Genomic DNA, 20,995 nt, shown 5'->3' on the forward strand with positions numbered 1-20,995 from the left:
AACGTCTGATTGCCATTCGTTCTGTACGGTTTTGTGTGTGTGTGTGTGTGGGGGGGGGGGGGTGTAATATTTCTGTAGTTTTTTTGTGGGGTAAATATGAAAAGTGAAGACTCCAGAATGGCCACCACACCAAAGAATAATGTCCACAGATAAACACAGTGGCATCAAGGCAAAAGCGTTCGTTTTGCTGGGTTAAATGTTTCAGTCATAAGTTAAAACCCACGCATGTTTCAGTCCGTTTAGATAATTAATGTAAAAAGGCTTAAGCTTCAGTCTCAAGTGCTTCTATTGTCTGTCTGTGTGTGTGTGTGTTTTTTTTTTGTTTTTTTTAATTCTCTTCTGAAACTGAAAAGAGACCCAAAGACATGAAATAAATAGGACTGTTCACCGTCTCACCGTTTGGTACACCCAAGATGGCCGCCATGGGTGACTTTGAATTGAATGATGTTCTGTCCTGGCCATGGTCTGCTTATTGTAAGTGACTTTGGGCTTTTTTTCCCCCAGTAAAGTTGTTGCAAATATTGGTAGTTATTTTTTCAACATTCTTTTTTTTAAATAGCAAAAACACACCTTGGTTGTACCAAAAGCATGTCAGCCATCGTAGGTGTACTGAACACACGTCAGCAATCTTAGGTGTGTACCCAACATGTCAGCCATCTTAGGTGTACCCAACATGTCAGCCATCTTAGGTGTGTACCCAACATGTCAGCCATCTTAGGTGTACCCAACATGTCAGCCATCTTAGGTGTACCCAACATGTCAGCAATCTTAGGTGTACCCAACATGTCAGCCATCTTAGGTGTACCCAACATGTCAGCCATCTTAGGCGTACCAAACATGTCAGCCATCTTAGGCGTACCAAACAGCAGACGGTGGGTCAGGAAGGTAGACAGTCTACTTCTATGTGGATGACGTGTCGCTATAGTGCAAAAAAATACAAACGTTTGCAACGTTTCTTTTAAAAAGTACACACGATGTAACCAAAAAGAAATATTATCAACAACAATGGAAACAATATTAATAATATACTAATAACAATAACAATAATAATAATTAGAATAGAAATAATACAAAATGGTTGTCATGGTAACTTAACAAATAGTTTGGTTCCAGCAGCTGGGCTAACTTGTTTCTTTCAAGTATCTCTCTGTCACACACACAAACACGCACGCACGCACGCACGCACGCACGTGCACATACACACACACACACACACACACACACACAAACAATTAGACTTCCAAACATTACAAAAAAGTCTTCCTTTTTTTCGTTTTACTTTGTAGAAATGTAAAATCAACAACAAGAAATTAAAAGGCGTCGTCGAAAAAAATACGTCACAATACTGAAACAAGTTGCATAGTTTGACATTTTGTTTTGTCTTAGTCTTGATTCATGTTCTAGGTAACTTGTTTCTCTCGCTCTCTCTCTTTCTCTTCTCTCTCTCTCCCTCCGTGTCATTTCATCCTCCTCTCATTTCTCTCCCTTTGTTTTGTAACAAAAATATATTAAGACTTTTTTGTATCTTTTTTTTTTCTTCTGAAAGTGCCGTGTAGACTCTCTCTCAGTCCCCCCCCCCCCCCCCCCCCCCTGCCCCCCAAAAAGACAAAAATAATAAAATAAAATAAAAATAGAAAAATAGAGTGAGGTACAGGATGGACAGATGAAGACAATAAAGGGATGGAGGGAATGTATGTGTGTGTGTGTGTGTGTGTGTGTGTGTGTGTGTGTGTGTGTGTGTGTGTGTGTGTGTGTGTGTGTGTGTGTGTGTGTGTGTGTGCGGTGGAGGGAGGGGGGGTGGTTGAACATATAGTCACATTCCGTCTCTCTATCTCCACCCCCCGCAGTCCAGTTAATCTGTTCTCCTCTTCCCTCCCGTGTCCCTCCGTCGTCTGTCCGTCCGTCTGTCCGTGCGAACGTGTCGTCCCACAGCCTAAATTCATGTCGCACGGCGACACTGCACGGCGGTGTCAGAAGTGGGAATAGGGACGCCAAAAAAGAAGCAGACCAACAAGCGGGTGGGGGGGGAAGGGGGGGGGGCTTGTTGGTCTGCTGTTTCCAGCCGCGACACCCCCACGTCGTACGACCACCTCAAAAAATTTGAGACGATCCTCCCCACCTACGAACTACGAACAGCCGCACTCCTCCACGATCATGTTGTGTATGTCCTTCTTCACGATCTTCTGCTCCTCGTTGTAGTAGAGCATGCTCATGGCGCGCAGCCGCGTGGGCACGCAGCAGCTGCGCAGGCTCTGGAAGGGGCTGTAGCCGCGCATGCGGTAATGGTTGATGACAGTGGAGTGGAAGGAGAGCGTGGAGCCCGTGACGCTGGCCACGTGGCTCGGGCACTCGCCCTCGCAGTAGTTGGCGTGGTAGCCCGGCGGCGCGATGATCCAGTCGTTCCAGCCGATGTCCTTGAAGTTGACGTAGAAGTGGCGCTTGCAGCACACGTGCACCTTGCCGTCGCACTCCAGGCCACGCCGGCTCCGCGCCCCGCGCCGCCCCCCCTCCTCCTCCTCGCCGCCCGGGCGCACCACCGCCATGAGGAAGGGGCGGTGGGACTGCTCGCGCTGGCTGGCTCGCGGCGACGTGGAGGCGTCGCCGGCGGGGGACACGAGGATCGGCGTGGCGCCGGCCTCGGCGCACAGAGGACAGGAGACGCGCAGGCGCAGCGTAGCTCCGCCCCTCCTCTCGGTAGACCTGGACAATTAGAACACAAATATAGTTAAGTGCCTCTCACTTTGACCCATTTCCTTTTTTTTCCTTCAGTTGAGTATGTTTTCATAGTGGTGTTCACTGTCTTGTTCATTGCCTTGTCTTGTTGTTGAAATGACTAATTAAAATTGCCTTGCTTAAATGGACAATGTTTCATGACTTTGTATTCACTTTTACGACGTACCATGTCAGACTATATGCGACTATGCGATATTTCTCATGTTATTATAAACCAAAAACCAATCAAATTGAGAAGCAACTTTTTTTTTACACAATCAGTGCCACCTGTTGGACAGAAATGTTGTGCAGGTGCCAGAGAAAAAGGACAAATAAAATAATAAATAAGCGTGGGCGCGTCCGTGTGCACGTCGCGTGCATGTTGGATTAAAAAGATTTTATTTTTAATTTATTTATATAAAAAACAAACAAAAAACGCAATATTACGTTCTGACACAGGTGGGGTAAAAACGTAACCAAACGTTTTTGGCACAGAATGTAACTGTGTAGGCCTATGTATCAACAAATCAACATGAAAAAGTCCTAATGTATTTTTTAATAAATAATCAAAATTGATGCCTTATACTTTGTTGTACAATGCTGGTAATTGTCATTATTAAACACTTCAACACCCCAGCATCTTGCATCAATTAAAAACAATTCCAACAGGTATTTTAGATAAAATATTTGAATGCCATTTTTTTTACACAGGTACATTTGATGCATCACAGCATCAAATGTTTTACGTTTAAGTCGTGGCCACTGAGAACTTTAATCCATGTGTGCGCTATATGGCGACATTGATTTGAAAGTCGTATGTACTGTATATGTATATACCTCTCGGCGTCACCACCACCTCCTCCTCCTCCTCCTCTGCGTCGCTCCAGCAGCCCCTGGACGGCGGGGGACACGGCGAACGTGTGCCAGCCGCTGCGCCGCGTGTCCACCGTCTTCTCCGCCAGCAGGACCTCCTCTGTGGTGACCCCCCCGGGGGTCGCGGAGGAGGAGGAGGGGGGCTGCTGGTACAGGCGGATGGACACCTTGGCTCGGCTGCGGTTGGCGCTCTTGGCCAGGCGGAGGAACAGCCACACGTTGGCCTGCTCCACCAGGGTCAGCTGCTCGCCTCCGCTCTCCCTGGACAACACAAAGTTCACCAGGCCCTGAGACTCGCCTGCAGAGGACACAGAGGACACGGGGAGACACGGCGACGTTAGGACGGTGCCACCTGAGGACAGACCAGCTCTGAGGATTGTAAATGAGGACAGTCGGACACGTAACGGGAACATAAGCACAGCACATGGGGACCTGGGGACAGACATGGGCACAACAACGAACAACATGTGTGTTACTGTGTACACACGCACGCACGCACACACGCGTGCAAAGCCGCGCATGCGCGTGCGTGTGTGTGTTAGGGATGTCTTAAATTGGCTTGTCATGAAGACCACCACTAAATACCCCAACACATACACCACAACAGACCGACCACCTCAACTCTCTGGAGAGACTCACGTTAGTCTCTCTCTCTCTCTCTCTCTCTCGCACTCGCTCTCTCTCTCTCTCTCTCTCTCTCGCTCTCTCTCTCTCTCTCTCTCTCCCTCCCTCCCCCCATGTGTTCCAGATGTACAGTACATGTCACAGTAAAGCAGCAGCTCATACTGTATAGTTATGATGTTGTCGATAATGACAGACGGTCACAGACGTGTGCAGACACAGTTTGACTGTAAACACCTCTCATTCCTGCCTTCCTGTTGTGCATCTCTGTGATTCCTGCACTGTAATGGTTATTTTCTATTGATTCGATTCACGGCAGAGCAGAGTAGATGTACTTTCTATTTGGAGGTATACTCAATACAATGCTTATACAATTATAAAAAATATATACAAAATATAGTATTACTATACTATACTACAGCCTACCAATATTTGAATACGTTTTACAAATGTTAAATATTTATGTTCTTCCATGATTATTATATATATATATGTAGCCTTTTTCAACGCATCGCTGTGTTAATAGGCGGAATAAATATGCCCCCTGTGTGCCAAATAATGGTCAACTTAAATGTGTAACGGTGACAGCTCTATTGGTGTTACCGATATGGACAGGATCAACAACACGGGCTGCTAAGAGATGAGATCAGTGGAAAAAGTGCTCTCTCTCTCTCTCTCTCTCTCTCTCTCTCTCTCTCTCTCTCTCTCTCTCTCTCTCTCAGTAATCTCTCCATTTAAACAGAACTGACAAACTGACCAAATGACATCTCAACAAGTCATAAAACCTGCGTCTGCTGAGGATCTTCTCTCTGTGTGTGTGTGTGTGTGTGTGTGTGTGAGTGTGTGAGTGTGTGAGTGTGTGTGTGTGTGTGTGTGTGTGTGTGCGTGCGTGCGTGCGTGCGTGCGTGCGTGCGTGCGTGCGTGCGTGCGTGCGTGCGTGCGTGCGTGGTGGTGCGTGCACATGTGAGAGAGAGAGAGAGAGAGAGAGACAGTGCACTGCTGAGTGGTATTTGTCTTTTCAACAAGCACACACACACACACACGCAATAGTGGCCTGTGTGATGATATGTGTTAAGTCTGCCAAGGATGTGTGGTTTCAACAGTCCACTACCTCGTAATGAAAAACACTCTCATCCCCTCCTCTCCTCTCCTCTCCTATTGTATTCTGTTATTGAGTTTATACTCCTATAAACAGCTATAGTGTAGATTCTGTCTTACAGTAAACACAAACATGAAATGCCATCGACAATGAATGGAGAATTTACGTCATAATGTTTCCGTTGGTCAATAAGGGACCACCATTCTTAAAATTAAACCAAATGGATCTGGTTCAATGTTACACTCTCAAGAGTTAAATTGTTGTTAAACAACTGCATTACTTAATTAACAAGAAGTCTACGCAATGAGAGAATGTAGAAGAATTGTTATTTTTGATCAATGTTTGCCTGTTGTCTCTTATTTTATTGTGGACAGAATCTTATGCAACCAAGACAACAAAATATTCTTTAGTGTTGGGTCTGAGAGGCTAAATCTCATCATGGTGGTCCGTGGCTCGAATGCAGAATAAATGAGAATAAATTATGTAAAATGTAAAAAAGGGGCTAAACCTATATGGACAATTTGGACATGATATCCAAAGCGCTCCTCATCCCCAAAAGGTGTTCTCTCACGTCGAACACGGGCCCTTATGCAACATCACTCATAAAAAACAGCAGCCAAAACTCATAAAACGGCTCAGTGACTCAGCAACCTTTTCATAAACACACCACAGTAAAACCCCAACTCCAGGAATGTGACAAATGTAACCGAATGGACCTGCAGCCAGCGGGTTCATTTGGTTACATCTGTACATTATCTGAGTGGGTAATGTGAATAACGGAAATAATGGACAAATTGTATAAAGGAGTTAGGCATGGCTGAGGGAAGTAAGGGTCCATTTGGTTACATTTCTCTGAGCTGCAGATGGACACTAAGGATTTCTACTATGCACAACTAAAGTTTGGATGGCAGTGGTGGAAAGTAACTAAGTACATTTACTTAAGTAATGTACTTAAGTACACTTTTGAGGTATCTGTACTTTACTTGAGTATGTCCAATTTCCAGTACTTACTTTTACTTCTACTCCACTACATCTCAGAGGCAAATATTGTACTTTTACTCCATTACATTTATTTAACGATTTGTATACATTTGAAAACGTGAAATATACTGCATAGTGAGTACTTTCTACTTTTGGTACTTTAAGTAAAACAATTGAGTACTTTTCCCACCACCGTTGGGGGGGGTGATCATTCAGAGTTGCTTTGAGCAGCATTGTCTTTGTGAGCGGATGGAGGAGCAGCGAAACGCAAACAATGTCCGCTGCCAAAACCTGACGCAAGAAGAGTGGCGTTTTTGGACAGAGCTTCACATGGGGGACTTTTTGCTTTGCGATAAATCTCATAAAACTGCGGATAAAATGTGGAGTTTATGTGATAAAGTCCCATAATTCAGAGGACGGGGGTGGGGGGTTTATAGATGCCGACCTCTTGGCGGAGGGTCCCCGGTTCTAATCCCTCAGAGCGGCTGGGAAACTAGAAAGCCCCTCGCAATGTTCCCTTGAGACAGGTTTTGGAAATCTGTGGACTGGTTTTGATTGATTGATTACAATTTACAATTTAGCAGACGCTCTTAATCCAGAGCGATTTATATTAAGCAAGAACACAAACATGGCAATACATCATATACATAGCCTACAAAAGCAGTTATCATGAATCATACGTAAGCTAAAAACGTAACAGTGGAATACTGTATAATGAAACTATGCATATTTGACTTGTATAGTACTGTGTCTACATAAAATGCTATCTAAGATTGATTGATTGATTGAAAATGTTATTCAGTTTGTAGAATGGGAACAGTTCAAAAGAAAGTACGGGTCAATACACAAGCTGCTACGAGGATAAAATCAACGGCATTTAATGTTTGTGTTAGGACAAAGTTTGTGTTTACACACACACACACACACACACACACACACACACACACACACACACACACACACACACACACACACACACACACACACACACACACACACACACACACACACACACACACCCCAAAAGCTGGACATAGGAGGGGCTAGCGCCCCTCAAAAAAGGCAATCATACAGTTGAAGAAAGTAAAATCAATCACACTTGTGTGAAGTGATGCGTGCTCTTATTACATCACATTCCATGCTCAGCCAATCAAATCATCACATTTGTGAAATAAGTTTTGACTTTTTTTTACAGGGGCCAGTTTTGGTCACCCAGAAGACTGCATGTGGTTGTACTGGTCAGCTCCCAGTACAACAGTATCAGACTGTGGTTGTACTGGTCAGCTCCCAGTACAACAGACTGTGGTTGTACTGGTCAGCTCCCAGTACAAAGTACAACAGACTGTACTGGTCAGCTCCCAGTACAAAGTACAACATACTGTACTGGTCAGCTCCCAGTACAACAGTATGAGACTGTGGTTGTACTGGTCAGCTCCCAGTACAAAGTACAACAGACTGTACTGGTCAGCTCCCAGTACAAAGTACAACAGACTGTACTGGTCAGCTCCCAGTACAAAGTACAACAGACTGTACTGGTCAGCTCCCAGTACAAAGTACAACAGACTGTATTGGTCATCGGCTCCTATGGCCTCTTGAGTATACTTCTTTATTTGGCGTCACTCCCGGAATACACACACCCTATGTCTGTTTACTGAAAAACACAACATGACTACACCGTCTACTCTGTGCGCGTGCGTGCGTGCGTGTGTGTGCGTGCGTGCGTGCGTGTGAGCGCGTGTGCGTGTGTGCGGGTGGGTGCGTCTGTCTGTCTGTCTGTTTTTACTGCAAGAATGACTTTATGCCAAATTAACGGTCTTTCATTCACAGAGAGAGAGAGAGAGAGAGAGAGAGAGAGAGGATTAATGATGGTAATAATCAACAATAAAAGACAGGAAGTAGGGGTGCAGCTGGCTCTATACCTCGTCCCCTCTCTCTCTCTCTCTCTCTCTCTCATAAAAGCATAAGAGCGTCTCTGCAACTACACTGATGGGACACACAGACACACTGCACTGCCATGACTGACCACGCACACACAGTCGCACACACACACAGCAGACACAAGAATCTCTGACTGTATGACTAGGTCTCTCTCTCTTTCTCTAACTCTCTCTCTCTCTCTCTCTCTCTCTCTCTCTCTCTCTCTCTCTCTCTCTCTCTCCCGTCAGCTTACTTTAGGAGCGATCAGAGACTTAGCGCTCATACTCTGTGGTAGGTCTCTAACACCACGCACGCACACAGCCTTCCTTCGCCCTCCTCAAGCTGAGTTTGCCCCGAAAGACTGCCACTGTCTTTGGAATCATCTCCTCGGCCAGTGCGTGTGTGCGTGCATGTATACTGAATAGCAGCAGTAAGTGGTTGTAGTTCTCTCTCTCTCTCTTTTTTTCTTCTTCTCTCTCTCTCTCTCTCTCTCTCACTCTTTCTCCCTCGATCGCATGCACGCACACACGCACTGTGACGCACGCACGCGCGTACACAAACACGCACACCTCTGGCCGCTCAAAGATCAGCTATTTCCGTAAAGCCTTAGTAGAAAGATAGGGCTTAATAAGTAGTGGAGTAAGTACAAACACAATATTTGCCTCTGAGTATCGCACGATACTACCTCCAACTTCTACCCATGAGTACAGTACTCGTGAGTTCATGTACTTATAGTTGCCGTCCACGACTGTGCAGATGTGATGTCTGTAAAGCAGACAGTCAGACTCTTTAACACATTTTGGGCGGGAACCCTTTTTGGTGTTTTAAGCATTCTGTTATACTTTAGCTATTGAAAAATAGCAGATCTACAAGTTCATAGCGCGCCACCGAGTGGCGCGCTATGAACTTGTAGGTCTGCTATTTTTGAAAAATTCAAAAATTAGTTTTCTAAATTATAATTTAGAAAACTGGAGGATTTAGAATAATTTTTAATAATGTCAAGGTCAGACCTAAATGGGTTAAAAGACCTTCGGCTGCTGAAGCCCGGAGACTAAACGTCCAGCAAGCAGACAAATATGCAGCCCACTTCTCTGGGAAACACAAATATGAAACAAAAATATGCGTGAGGCCCTCGGTTCCCAATAAACACGGGGGCGGGAGGGAGGGGAGAAAGCATGGAGACGCTCGCTCCTCTCTCTCTCTCTCTCTGTCTCTCTCTCTCTCTCTCTCTCTCTCTCTCTCTCTCTCTATCTCTCTGTCTCTCTCTCTCTCTCTCTCTGTCTCTCTCTCTCTCTCTCTCTCTTCTCTCTCTGGAATGCCACCAAAGCGGTCCGAACCGCTGGGCTCACATGACATCTGGACACGTTATCCAGGGAGACAAGTGGCTAAAGGACAACTTCACCCATTTTCATATAACGGCTGTATAGAGCACCGAGTCGGTAACGATGGAAGTTGGAGATCCACGCCCCCACCCGGCTATGCAATTTACCCGTTGTACCCGTGTCAGAGTACCCGTTCCACCCATCCGTCTGTGTCCCATTTTCTGCCCATATATGGAGATTTATGTATCTGTCTCTGTGTCTATAATGGAGTTCTGTGTCAGGCATGCCCAAATATGGAGTGTTGTGATGTCAGAACAGGCCATCTCCATTATGTGGACCCTGGGCAGGGGCCTGCATGTCCAGAGCCCGGGCAGAGGCCCTTTTGGGGCGGTTCTGGACGACCGTGGGTCCGACTGACACGACACCGGCCACTGCACTCCCTGTGGTGGTGTGGAACGCGTGTGTCCAATTTGACGGTTCTCGAGTTACGTGCATTACAGCCGTACACACATACGTACAGTTGGAGGCCATCGATATTGTCCTTTTCTTTTTGCTGAGGTTTGCGTGATCTGCGCAAAAGGACAGTTAACCCATTTTGGGCGGGAACCCCTTTTGGTGTTTTAAACATTGTTATAATTTAGCTATTGAAAAATAGCAGATCTACAAGCTCATAGCGGGCCACCGAGTGGCGCGCTACGAGCTTTGTAGGTCTGCTATTTTTGAAAAATCGTGAAAATATTTATTTCAGAAAACTGGAGGATTTAGAAGGATTTTTTAAAATTTTGAGGTCAGGCCTAAATGGGTGAAATGATAAGGGACAATATCGGTGGCACCCAACTGTACAGACGTACAGAGACACGGTGCATTCTTATAGATAGATTGGTTCTCACTAATGATCGTTTTTAAATGCTACCATTTCTGTCTCCCAGCTCAGGGGTTCTCAACCCGTGGGTCGCGACCCATCGAGGGGTCGCCAAATTATTTTGGGGGGGGTCCCCAAATTATTATTCTTTTTATTTTTATTTTTTTGCAACTGAATGGCTGTAAAGTGGAAATGAAGAGTTTACATATAGTACACATAGTACATACATACACCTTCCCTAATGATTATGGTTTCAGTATTTATTTATGGTGTATTGTCTCTATTATTAAGGTTATTGTAGCAGTCAATTTATATTGGGGGGGTCAGACTGTGGTTGTACTGGTCAGCTCCCAGTACAACAGACTGTGGTTGTACTGGTCAGCTCCCAGTACAACAGACTGTGGTTGTACTGGTCAGCTCCCAGTATACAACAGACTGTGGTTGTACTGGTCAGCTCCCAGTACAACAGACTGTGGTTGTACTGGTCAGCTCCCAGTACAACAGACTGTGGTTGTACTGGTCAGCTCCCAGTACAACAGACTGTGGTTGTACTGGTCAGCTCCCAGTACAACAGACTGTGGTTGTACTGGTCAGCTCCCAGTACAACAGTATCAGACAGTGGTTGTACTGGTCAGCTCCCAGTACAGCAGTATCAGACAGTGGTTGTACTGGTCAGCTCCCAGTACAACAGACTGTGGTTGTACTGGTCAGCTCCCAGTACAACAGACTGTGGTTGTACTGGTCAGCTCCCAGTACAACAGTATCAGACAGTGGGTTGTACTGGTCAGCTCCCAGTACAACAGACTGTGGTTGTACTGGTCAGCTCCCAGTACAGCAGTATCAGACAGTGGTTGTACTGGTCAGCTCCCAGTACAACAGACTGTGGTTGTACTGGTCAGCTCCCAGTACAACAGTATCAGACAGTGGGTTGTACTGGTCAGCTCCCAGTACAACAGACTGTGGTTGTACTGGTCAGCTCCCAGTACAACAGTATCAGACAGTGGTTGTACTGGTCAGCTCCCAGTACAACAGACTGTGGTTGTACTGGTCAGCTCCCAGTACAACAGTATCAGACAGTGGGTTGTACTGGCCAGCTCCCGGTACAACAGTACAGTGTACCCAGAACAGTGACTGCAGTATCAAAAAACAGTTGAAAGTTGATTTCCCACCATTTACAATCGGCTGATTCATGGAAAGTAATAAGACGTGCACTTCATGTCTCTCTCTAATGATTTATGACTGTGGAATTCTCTTCAAATTGTGTGCACATGACACGAGTGCTGTTTACAGTTGGGTCCGTGCGTCCGGGAAATGACCAATTATTATTACACAGTACACACATCTCCCTGTAGGTGAGTGAAGATGGGTGAGTGTCACATTGAACCACGGCTCAGTCCCACATTCTCGTCAACATGAAAACCATGCATGTTAACCCAGTGAGGCCTGTTAACGCCGGTGGTTCTCCAGGTGGGGTCTGGGGGGACCCCCCAGTGGTCCTTGAGGGAGTTCCAGGGGGTACCCAGCAGCTAAATGATAGATAGTTTGAACCAAATGGACCCTTATGGCTGTATTTTACGTGTCTTAAGTACCAGGTCTTATTACTTAACTTAAGACCTGGAGGCGTGGTCAATGCTCTTTGGCCACTCAGAATAGCCAAATGGCATTGATCACGCCTCCAGGTCTTAAGTTAAGTAATAAGACCTGGTACTTAAGACACGCAAAATACAGCCCATAAGTTATGGGTCTGTAACTCAGAGAGGGTACACTCTCAGGGTTCAATTAACATTTATTTTACAATATAATTTGGAGTTCTGTGAGATAGAAATGACATTAAATGGGGGTAGGGGGAGGGGGGGGGGTACGTAACCTAATTCATGTCAAACAGGGGGTCCTTGAAATTAAAATGGGGCCATAAAAGTCTTCCCTTATATGGGGGTCCCTGGCACATAATTTCAAACCACGTGTTACACCAATACATTGTTATACCTTTCAACTTGAGAACGTCCTCTGTGTCATTTCAGTTGTTGCATCTCCTCGTTCAAACTTTTTTTGGATGTTTTTTTTTTTTGGTAAACGAATGCCCAACTTCATCACTTACTTCAGCCGCATACAGCGTCACAAAAAAACATCAAAAGTATAGCAGATCTAAATAGCTCAAGACGTGTTGTGAGCTTAATTGTAGATCTGCTACTTTTGCTAATTTATCGTTTGAATCTAGAAAAGTCACAGTTTTGGCATGATGTTTCCACCCGACAGGCTTGACTGCCGTGTCTGCCTGAACTACCCTGATTCCCCCATAAAAGCAAACTACCAACTGTAAACCCACGGAAATGAAAAGCTGTGTTTTATGCAGTTGCCTGCTGTTTGCGATGTACATAACTCGCAGAGAGAGAGAGAGAGAGAGAGGGTGTGTGCATGCGCATGTGTGTGTGTGTGTGTGTGTGTGTGTGTGTGTGTGTGTGTGTGTGTGTGTGTGTGTGTGTGTGTGTGTGTGTGTGTGTGTGAGTGTGTGTGTGTGTGTGTGTGTGTGTGTGTGTGTGTGTGTGTGTGTTAAAGGTGGTGATTAGGCCTGTGTGGAACCAGTGTGCATTTTGTGAGAGACATCATGTGGACAGGTCAACAACAATTTTGCCCAAAAGAAGTGACTAGGCGCGCACACACACACACACACATACACACACACACACACACACACACACACACACACACACACACACACACACACACACACACACACACACACACACGCACGTGCAACATTTAATTCTTTACATTTGGAATCTTTTTTAAACATGTTAACAACACAAATCTTGTATGGAGGGGTGCTTGACATAAACCTTTTTTGAGAACCACTTGGTTTAGAATTAATGGCATTTCTATCTCTGGGATTTATATTATAAAAACAATGTGTGTGTGTACAAATTGTTGAATAGTTGTACACTCTCAGAGTTACAGACCCGTAAAGCCCTAATAACCACACCAAAGGGTCTCCATGCATGCAACGCCTTGGGTTGCAAGGAGTTCACGCTAAAACCGTCTCGACCCTTTGGTGTGGTTTGGGCCATTGGATTCCATGTGTTGAGTCACTAGGGTCAACGTGGGTCAACGTGCAACAAGACATCACACCGCTGGGACAACGCTAAAACGGTCTTGACCCTTTGGTGTGGTTTGGGCCATTGAATTCCATGTGTTGAGTCACTAGGGTCAACGTGGGTCAACGTGCAACAAGACATCACACCGCTGGGACAAAGCTAAAACCGTCTTGACCCTTTGGTGTGGTTAGGGCTTAACCCATTTTGACCTGAGATCAGATTCTAAAAATGTCTTCTACATCCTGACAGTTTTCTGAAAAAGCTATGTTTCTATGTCAGTCGTTCTTCGATTTTTCAAAAATAGCAGACCTACAAGCTCGTAGCGCGCCACTCGGTGGCGCGCTATGAGCTTGTAGATCTGCTATTTTTCAATACCTATAAAGCATAACATAATGCTAACACCAAAAGGGGTTCCCGCCCCAAAATGGGTTAAGGCTCCATTTGGTTCCATCTGTATACTCTCAGAGTTCCAGACATTTGGTTCCAAACTATCATTTGGCTGGGGGTCCCCGGACCCCACTTTGAGAACCACTGCTATAAAGTATACCAATTAAATTCCTTTGGTGGAAAAGGTGATTTACAGGCTGGGTGAACCTGAGACAAGAACCAGTTCTGTTCTATAAGCCACTCCATCATGAAGCCATTCCCGAGAATCTCTTGAAGACACTGTAGCTCGTTCTGCTCACTCTTTGAAAGAAAACGCCAAAAAGAAACGATTGACAAACGTCTTCCACTAAACAGCCACGCTGGGTAAATGTTAGCAAATTTCCCACACCGTTTATTATGGGCCGTCTCTCATCGTCGTGCATGTATAATGGGAGACACGTGGTGGTTTGGGTCTTTGGGAGATATTGGATATGGTTTAATTCCTCGCGCCTGTGACTGATAAAAAAAGGGACACGGCCTGACGTGCCAAGATGTCACAAAGGAAGCTCACATGGTTCTGTGTGGGTCTGGAGGGAGACGGACGTGACTATACAGTAACACTGTATAACCGGCAGGAAATTCAATTAACGTCCCTCTCTCTATCTCTCATCTGACGCGGGAAGTACACAATGCGACCGTCTCCACTTCTATATTCGAGACTTATACGAGCGCGTGTTTGACGGTCGGCGAGATGGAATTTGATCTGACGATAATTGTATTTAATTTTTTTATGAATGAGGCCCCTGCATGCTGCTTGAGTGGAATGAACTAGTGTTGGTACCATAATATACAAGACAAGACAGAGGAGAGATTAAGAGGAGCAGAGGGAATGAGAGTATACGGAGGAGAATTGTTGTGACGCAACGTAAAGTAAAGTTTAGGAAATAACTCCCACGTTTGTTGAAGTGTTCGAGTCAGAGACACCGACGTACCAGTCAAGACATTAAATAAACCACCAGTCACTGAGACAGAGACAGACAGACAGACAGACAGACACTACAGACAGACAGACACTACAGACAGACAGACAGACAGACAGACAGACAGACAGACAGACAGACAGACAGACAGACAGACAGACAGACAGACAGACAGACAGACAGACAGACAGACAGACAGACAGACAGACAGACGAGGGTTGTACTGATAGCGAGGCTGATCATGCTGAGTCATGCCTAATCATGCTGAGTCAGTGAGTGGACACACGCAGTGCACACACACACACACACACACGCACATGACAGGGTACATTCTTATGCATACAATGGCCTCTAGGGGGCACTAACGACCCCACAGAGACACCAAGTTATAACAGTCTGCCTGCTACATCAAACCATAAACAGTTATAACGTCAAACTACACAGCACCTAATGGTCTAGCTATATGAGCATCACAGTCCAAACTACACAGCACCTAATGGTCTGGCTATATGAGCGTCACAGTCCAAACTACACAGCAGCTAATGGTCTGGCTATAGAGCGTCACAGTCCAAACTACACAGCAGCTAATGGTCTGGCTATAGAGCGTCACAGTCCAAACTACACAGCACCTAATGGTCTGGCTATAGAGCGTCACAGTCTAAACTACACAGCAGCTAATGGTCTGGCTATATGAGCGTCACAGTCCAAACTACACAGCAGCTAATGGTCTGGCTATAGAGCGTCACAGTCCAAACTACACAGCACCTAATGGTCTGGCTATAGAGCGTCACAGTCTAAACTACACAGCAGCTAATGGTCTGGCTATATGAGCGTCACAGTCGACGGCCTGCATTATTTAATTTAAAGACCTGTAAGCCTCGGACAAAGCCAACTCGGATGGTGACAAACTGACAAATCATGACAATGAACAAACACAATATTTTCGGCCGAACAAATAATTACAAAGAAGAAAAACCACAGTATTGTACCCTGCCCCTTTTTTTCTTCTTTCTAACAGTTCTGCCCAAAAAAATGTGTTTGCTGTCATGATTTGTCACGATCCGAGTTGGCTTTGTCCGAGGCCCCATAATTCTGAAAGTGTACAAATAAGGGTCCATTTGGTTCCAGACCTGTAAGGGTCCATTTAGAACACCCTCAAGTAACCCAACCAAGTGTGCGTGCGTGCGTGCGTGCGTGCGTGCGTGCGTGCGTGCGTGCGTGCGTGCGTGCGTGCGTGCGTGCGTGCGTGCGAGGTGCAGATTCCGTTAGAGAGAAAGACAGAGAGAGAGAGAGACGCTGCATGCTCTGTGACTGAGCCAAAACTAAGGGAATCCTTTATACAAAATCGTGCTTCATTTACTCGCCTAGCGATGCGCTGCCTTGTGAGCTTGTAAATCTAACCACAGCCTCGCCTTGGACAGAGAACCTGCATGTGTGGTGTGCACCCACTGTACACAAGCTGGACTTCCTAACGACCTGCCCACTGTACCAACACATCAGAGACACATTCTGCACTGTGCTTCCCACAGATTGCAAACATCCAAAGGGAGATTGAAAACATTTTGTACATATAGTGTTTTGTATGACGTGCTATTGTGTTTTGTTTATGCTATGCAGGGATGTGTGTTTTCAGTGAGTCTAACATTCATTAGAAGGACAATATATGTCACCAGAGGCATGAGACGTGTGTTTTCAATGTGTTCTTGGACATAGTTCGAATGGTGATTAACACACGCACGCACGCAGGCACGCACGTACACAGGACAGGACAGTCATGAATTCATAACGATGTGTTGTCTAAAACAGCAGGGGTGAGGTCTGTCAGTCTGTGACTCTCTCGCAGCTACTCTACACAGTGAACGAATCCTTCGCACTCGCTCACGCACACACACACACACGTGCGCACGCGCGCACGCACACACACACACACACACACACACACACACACACACACACACACACACACACACACACACACACACACACACACACACAGACAGACATCTGCAGGCTCAAGCGTAACAGCTCACGAGCAACGCGGTCCAGTGCGGTTCTTTTTTTTCCTCCCTTTTATCACCCAATTTCTCACACTCTCAACGCACGCATGCACCGTCGCACACGCATATGCTACAAGCACGCTACGAGTGCACACACACACACGCACGTCCCACGCACTCACACACATACGCTCGCATTAGGCTACTATACTTGTGAGGACATCAACATTTTTGGACGACTGAATGCATTCTCATGCAGGAGTGAGGAGTGACTCAGGGAGAGTGGCCGGTAGAGTGGCCGGTTGTGAACCGTGAGGTTCCCGGTTCGATCCCTGTGGGCTCCCCCATGAGTTAGTGTCCTTGAGCAAGAAACTGAACCCTTAATTGCTCCCGATGTGCAGGTTGGTGCCTCGCATTGGTTTCCCCTGATGTGTGATTGTAGCCTAATGCAGTGCTTCTCAAACCTTTTCATGTCAAGGACCCCCAAATTTACACTAATTAGCCCCCATTTGAAGAGATATGCCAGGGACCCCCATAAGAGAAGATTTGTACGGCTCTAGCAGAGATTCTCAACCAGTTTAATTTAAAGCACCCCCAGTTTGACATGCATTACTCTACGGACCCCCCATTTAAGGGCATTTTTTAATCTCTGGGACCCCAATTTATATCGTAAAATCAATGTTAATCTAACTCTGAGAGTGTACAAATGGAAACGGGTCCGTTTGGTTCCATTTGTACTCTCTGAGTTACAGACCCATAAGGATCCATTTGGTTCCAAACTATCATTTAGCTGGGGACCCCTGGAACTCCCTCAAGGACCCCCTGGGGGTCCCCGGACCCCACTTTGGGAACCATGCACACTCTATGTGAAGCACTTTGGATAAAAGTGCTATATAAATGCACCATTTATAACTATAGGCCAATAGATTCAAAAACTATGAATCATGTTTAATTCTACATTTTTTGTATTCCATGAAAATAATATACATACAGGACCTCAATGGATGGCTTTTTGGGGGTTATCCTTGACCTTTTAGCACATTTTGCACTTGTACTTTTTCTTTGTTTTTTTTGCAAAATGTTAACTGTACTGTACTGGCCTAAAGCAAATCAATCAATCAATCAATCAATCAATCAATCAATCAATCTTTAGAGTTTGATCCCCACAAATTGGTCCTCACAAGTATAGCCTATACAGACAGACAGTAGCTTAAAAACACACACACAAGCACGCACACGCACGCGCGTGGCGTGTCCTCAAACAGCACTCACCGGCCTCGGCGAACGTGATGATCTCGGTGGAATCCTGGAGGTCTCTCGCCGCGTCTCCTCCGCCGCCGCCGCCGCCTCCCCGCCGCCCTCCTGCCCGCCGCCTCCTCTCCTCATCAGCCCTCGCCGCCTCCTCCTCCTCCTCCTCGCCTCCCTCGCCGTAGATGTGCACGCTGCCGTCCTCGGCCACGCGGCCCACGTGCAGCTTGCGCAGCGCGTTGAGGAGCGCGGCGCGCGGCACCGGCCGCGTGACGTTGGGCCGGCTGTGGAGGTGCAGCATGTTGAGGATGTGCCGCTTCACCGCCTCCACCACCTCCACCTCATCCTCCTGCTGCTCCTCCTGCTCCGAGCTCCGTCTGCTCCTCCGCCTCTCCTCCCTCTCCGCCTCCCTGCTCCGCCTCATGCGCGCCAGGGCGCACGACGCGCACTCCTGCGAGTCCCCCTCCATCTCGTCCTCCTCCTCCTCCACCGCCGCTGTCCGCTGCGACGTCTCCCCCTGGAGGAGCTGCTGGTGGTGCTGGTGGTGGTGGGCAGGAGGAGGAGACCGGGACCGGGGCTCCGACGAAGCCGAGGAGAGGCTCTCGTTCCGCGGGGAGGACGAGTGGAGCGAGCCGCCGCTGTGGATCAACAGGAGCAACGTCCAGCCGAGGAGGAGAGGTAGGAGCGACATGTCGCAGCCTGATGGCCGGGCAGCAGGTGATGTGATGGAGGTTTGCTTTGACTTGTTGTTGAGATGGTCCGTGGAGACGCTGGAAGACAAAGAACACAATGAAGACACTCTGTGAGGCTCATTCACAGCTCGTTGAAGAGACTGAGAGCGATGGATGGAGGGGGAAAATACACTAATGATGTTGACAAAGAATAATCAGAGATGGAAAGTTGTTGGAGAGCTGGGTCTCATTGTCTGGTACTCTGGTTGTCCACGATAACTTTTGAACGGCAACAAAAACAACACTTGTCCGTTTTTCTTTCTCCACTCAAGAATCGCGAATTCATGTAAAAAATAAAGTACAAATAAAAAAGTGGATCATTTCTGCAGCCGTTCCCCCCGTAAAGTTATCAGTCCACCTGCAAGGTATAATAGAGGAACAAGTTTATAAAGAAAAGAAGGCTGGAAAACCGGCAAAAAGATGGAAAAATGTAAAGTCCACAGCGGTGTGATGATGATAATCCTTGATGTTGAACACAGTAGAGATGGATGGACGGGAGAGACACCGAAATAACCCCGAAGGAATTACTAATAAATAAGCAAATGAATAAATAACGGGAAAGTCTTCTTTCTCTTGGAGACTGTCTGTAAGCCTCCGCTCCCCGAGATGTGGATATCGCCGAGAGAGACAGAGAGAAAGAAACACAGAGAGAGAGAGAGAGAGAGAGTGTGTGTGTGTGTGTGTGTGTGTGTGTGTGTGTGTGTGTGTGTGCGTGCGTGCGTGCGTACGTGCGCGTGCACGCGCGGGCTTCTTTCTCTTTACCTTAATTCTCGTCTCTGTTCAGATCGCCAGTTGTGCAGAGGTCCCACTAATGTTTCTTTCCTCTTTGCTCCACCAGTTGAGTGTGTGTGTGTTTTTGTATAGTGGGTTGGACTCTCTCTCCCCTCTCTCTCTCTATCTCTGTCTGTCTGTCTTTCCCTTTTCTCTCTTTCACTCTCTTCTTCTCTTCTATTCTCTTCTCTTCTCTTCTCTACTCTTCTCTTCTCTTCTCTTCTCTTCTCTTCTCTTCTCTTCTCTTCTCTTCTCTTCTCTTCTCTTCTCTTCTCTTCTCTTCTCTTCTCTTCTCTTCTCTTCTCTTCTCTTCTCTCTGGCTGCACTTCTCTCTTCTCCTCTATCCCCGAGCAGTCTTACCATAATTATACCTTCCTCCCTCCTCCTCCCCCCTCCTCTCTCTCTCTCTCTCTCTCTCCCTCTCCTCCAGACTCCAGTCCCCTCCCATCTCCTTTTGCTCTGACTCATAGCAGCTTCGACTCTCCAACTTTTTACTCTCTCTCTCTCTCTCTCTCTCTGAGTATACGTGGGGAAATACTTAGGTGTCAACGATTCATTCGCTGCTGTGTGTGTGTGTGTGTGTGTGTGTGTGTGTGTGTGTGTGTGTGTGTGTGTGTGTGTGTGTGTGTGTGTGTGTGTGTGTGCGCGTGCGTGCACGCCTGCAGGCTACTGAAATCCCTTTCCCTCGTAGACAAGATGACATCATGTTTAATTGAACCATTCCGGTTACTAACTTAGCCTACTGGTTCATATCAGGTCTGTCTGTCTGTCTGTCTGTCTGTCTGTCTGTCTGTCTGTCTGTCTGTCTGTCTGTCTGTCTGTCTGTCTGTCTGTCTGTCTGTCTGTCTGTCCGTCCGTCCGTCCGTCCGTCCGTCTGTCCGTCCGTCCGTCCGTCCGTCCGTCCGTCCGTCTCGGTCTTGCACCCCTTTGAGAGAAAGACAGAAACTCCTCAAATCAATTGTCGTATCATTTTCTCACAAAGCCACAAGTTCAAACCCAGAGCATTCATCCCCCTGTTTGCAATGTGCGTGCACTGCACACACACACACGCCACACACACACACACGCACGCACAGGCACACACGCACGCACAGGCACACACATATGCCTGTGCAGTGTGCACACGCACGCACATGGCTGTGCATGTGTGATCATCACCACATCATCATCTCTGCCCACCTGTAAATGTCGGTTGAATCACTTACCGTTTTTTCCCTTCAAGCTCTGTCAGTACTAGCACACACACACACACACACACACACACACACACACACACACACACACACACACACACACACACACACACAGTTGGTTGTATATTTTGGTATAACTTAAGATGGTGGATATGGCTTCCAGGTTCTAAGTTACAGTGATCACCTGTGGTTCCCAAAAGTTCAGGTCGAGACCCAAAACAGGCCATTGT

General features: G+C 46.7%; 2 protein-coding genes across 3 annotated transcripts in view; one reads left to right on the top strand and one right to left on the bottom strand.

Annotated features, from left to right (window-relative positions):
• The window catches only part of sugct (succinyl-CoA:glutarate-CoA transferase), a 556,340-nt gene that overhangs the window by 232,552 nt on the left and 302,793 nt on the right, over positions 1 to 20,995 (top strand). The window lies entirely within an intron of this gene.
• Positions 1,780 to 19,801, bottom strand: LOC306913191 (inhibin beta A chain-like). Of its 2 annotated transcripts, XM_079489778.1 has the most exons (4): positions 19,564 to 19,801; positions 18,095 to 18,840; positions 3,550 to 3,883; positions 1,780 to 2,700 (listed from the first exon to the last, which is right to left on the bottom strand). In XM_079489778.1, the coding sequence occupies exons 2-4, from the start codon at positions 18,759 to 18,761 to the stop codon at positions 2,127 to 2,129; spliced, it is 1,575 nt and encodes a 524-aa protein (XP_079345904.1). In that variant the 5' UTR covers positions 18,762 to 18,840; positions 19,564 to 19,801; the 3' UTR covers positions 1,780 to 2,126. The 2 variants fall into 2 exon arrangements, with proteins under 2 accessions (XP_079345904.1, XP_079345905.1); XM_079489779.1 differs by lacking the exon at positions 19,564 to 19,801 and having other exon boundaries at positions 18,095 to 19,062.

The sequence above is a fragment of the Electrona antarctica genome (genome assembly GCF_951216825.1).
Source record: "Electrona antarctica genome assembly, chromosome: 20".
NCBI classification, from domain to species: domain Eukaryota; kingdom Metazoa; phylum Chordata; class Actinopteri; order Myctophiformes; family Myctophidae; genus Electrona; species Electrona antarctica.

Excerpts from the sequence above, each read along its gene's own strand:
- LOC306913191 (XM_079489778.1), bottom strand. The coding sequence starts at position 18,761 with ATGTCGCTCCTACCTCTCCTCCTCGGCTGGACGTTGCTCCTGTTGATC. Across the intron at positions 3,884-18,094 it reads CATCACGTTCGCCGAGGCCG|GCGAGTCTCAGGGCCTGGTG; the intron begins GTGAGTGCTGTT and ends TGTCCTCTGCAG. Across the intron at positions 2,701-3,549 it reads GGTGGTGGTGACGCCGAGAG|GTCTACCGAGAGGAGGGGCG; the intron begins GTATATACATAT and ends CTAATTGTCCAG.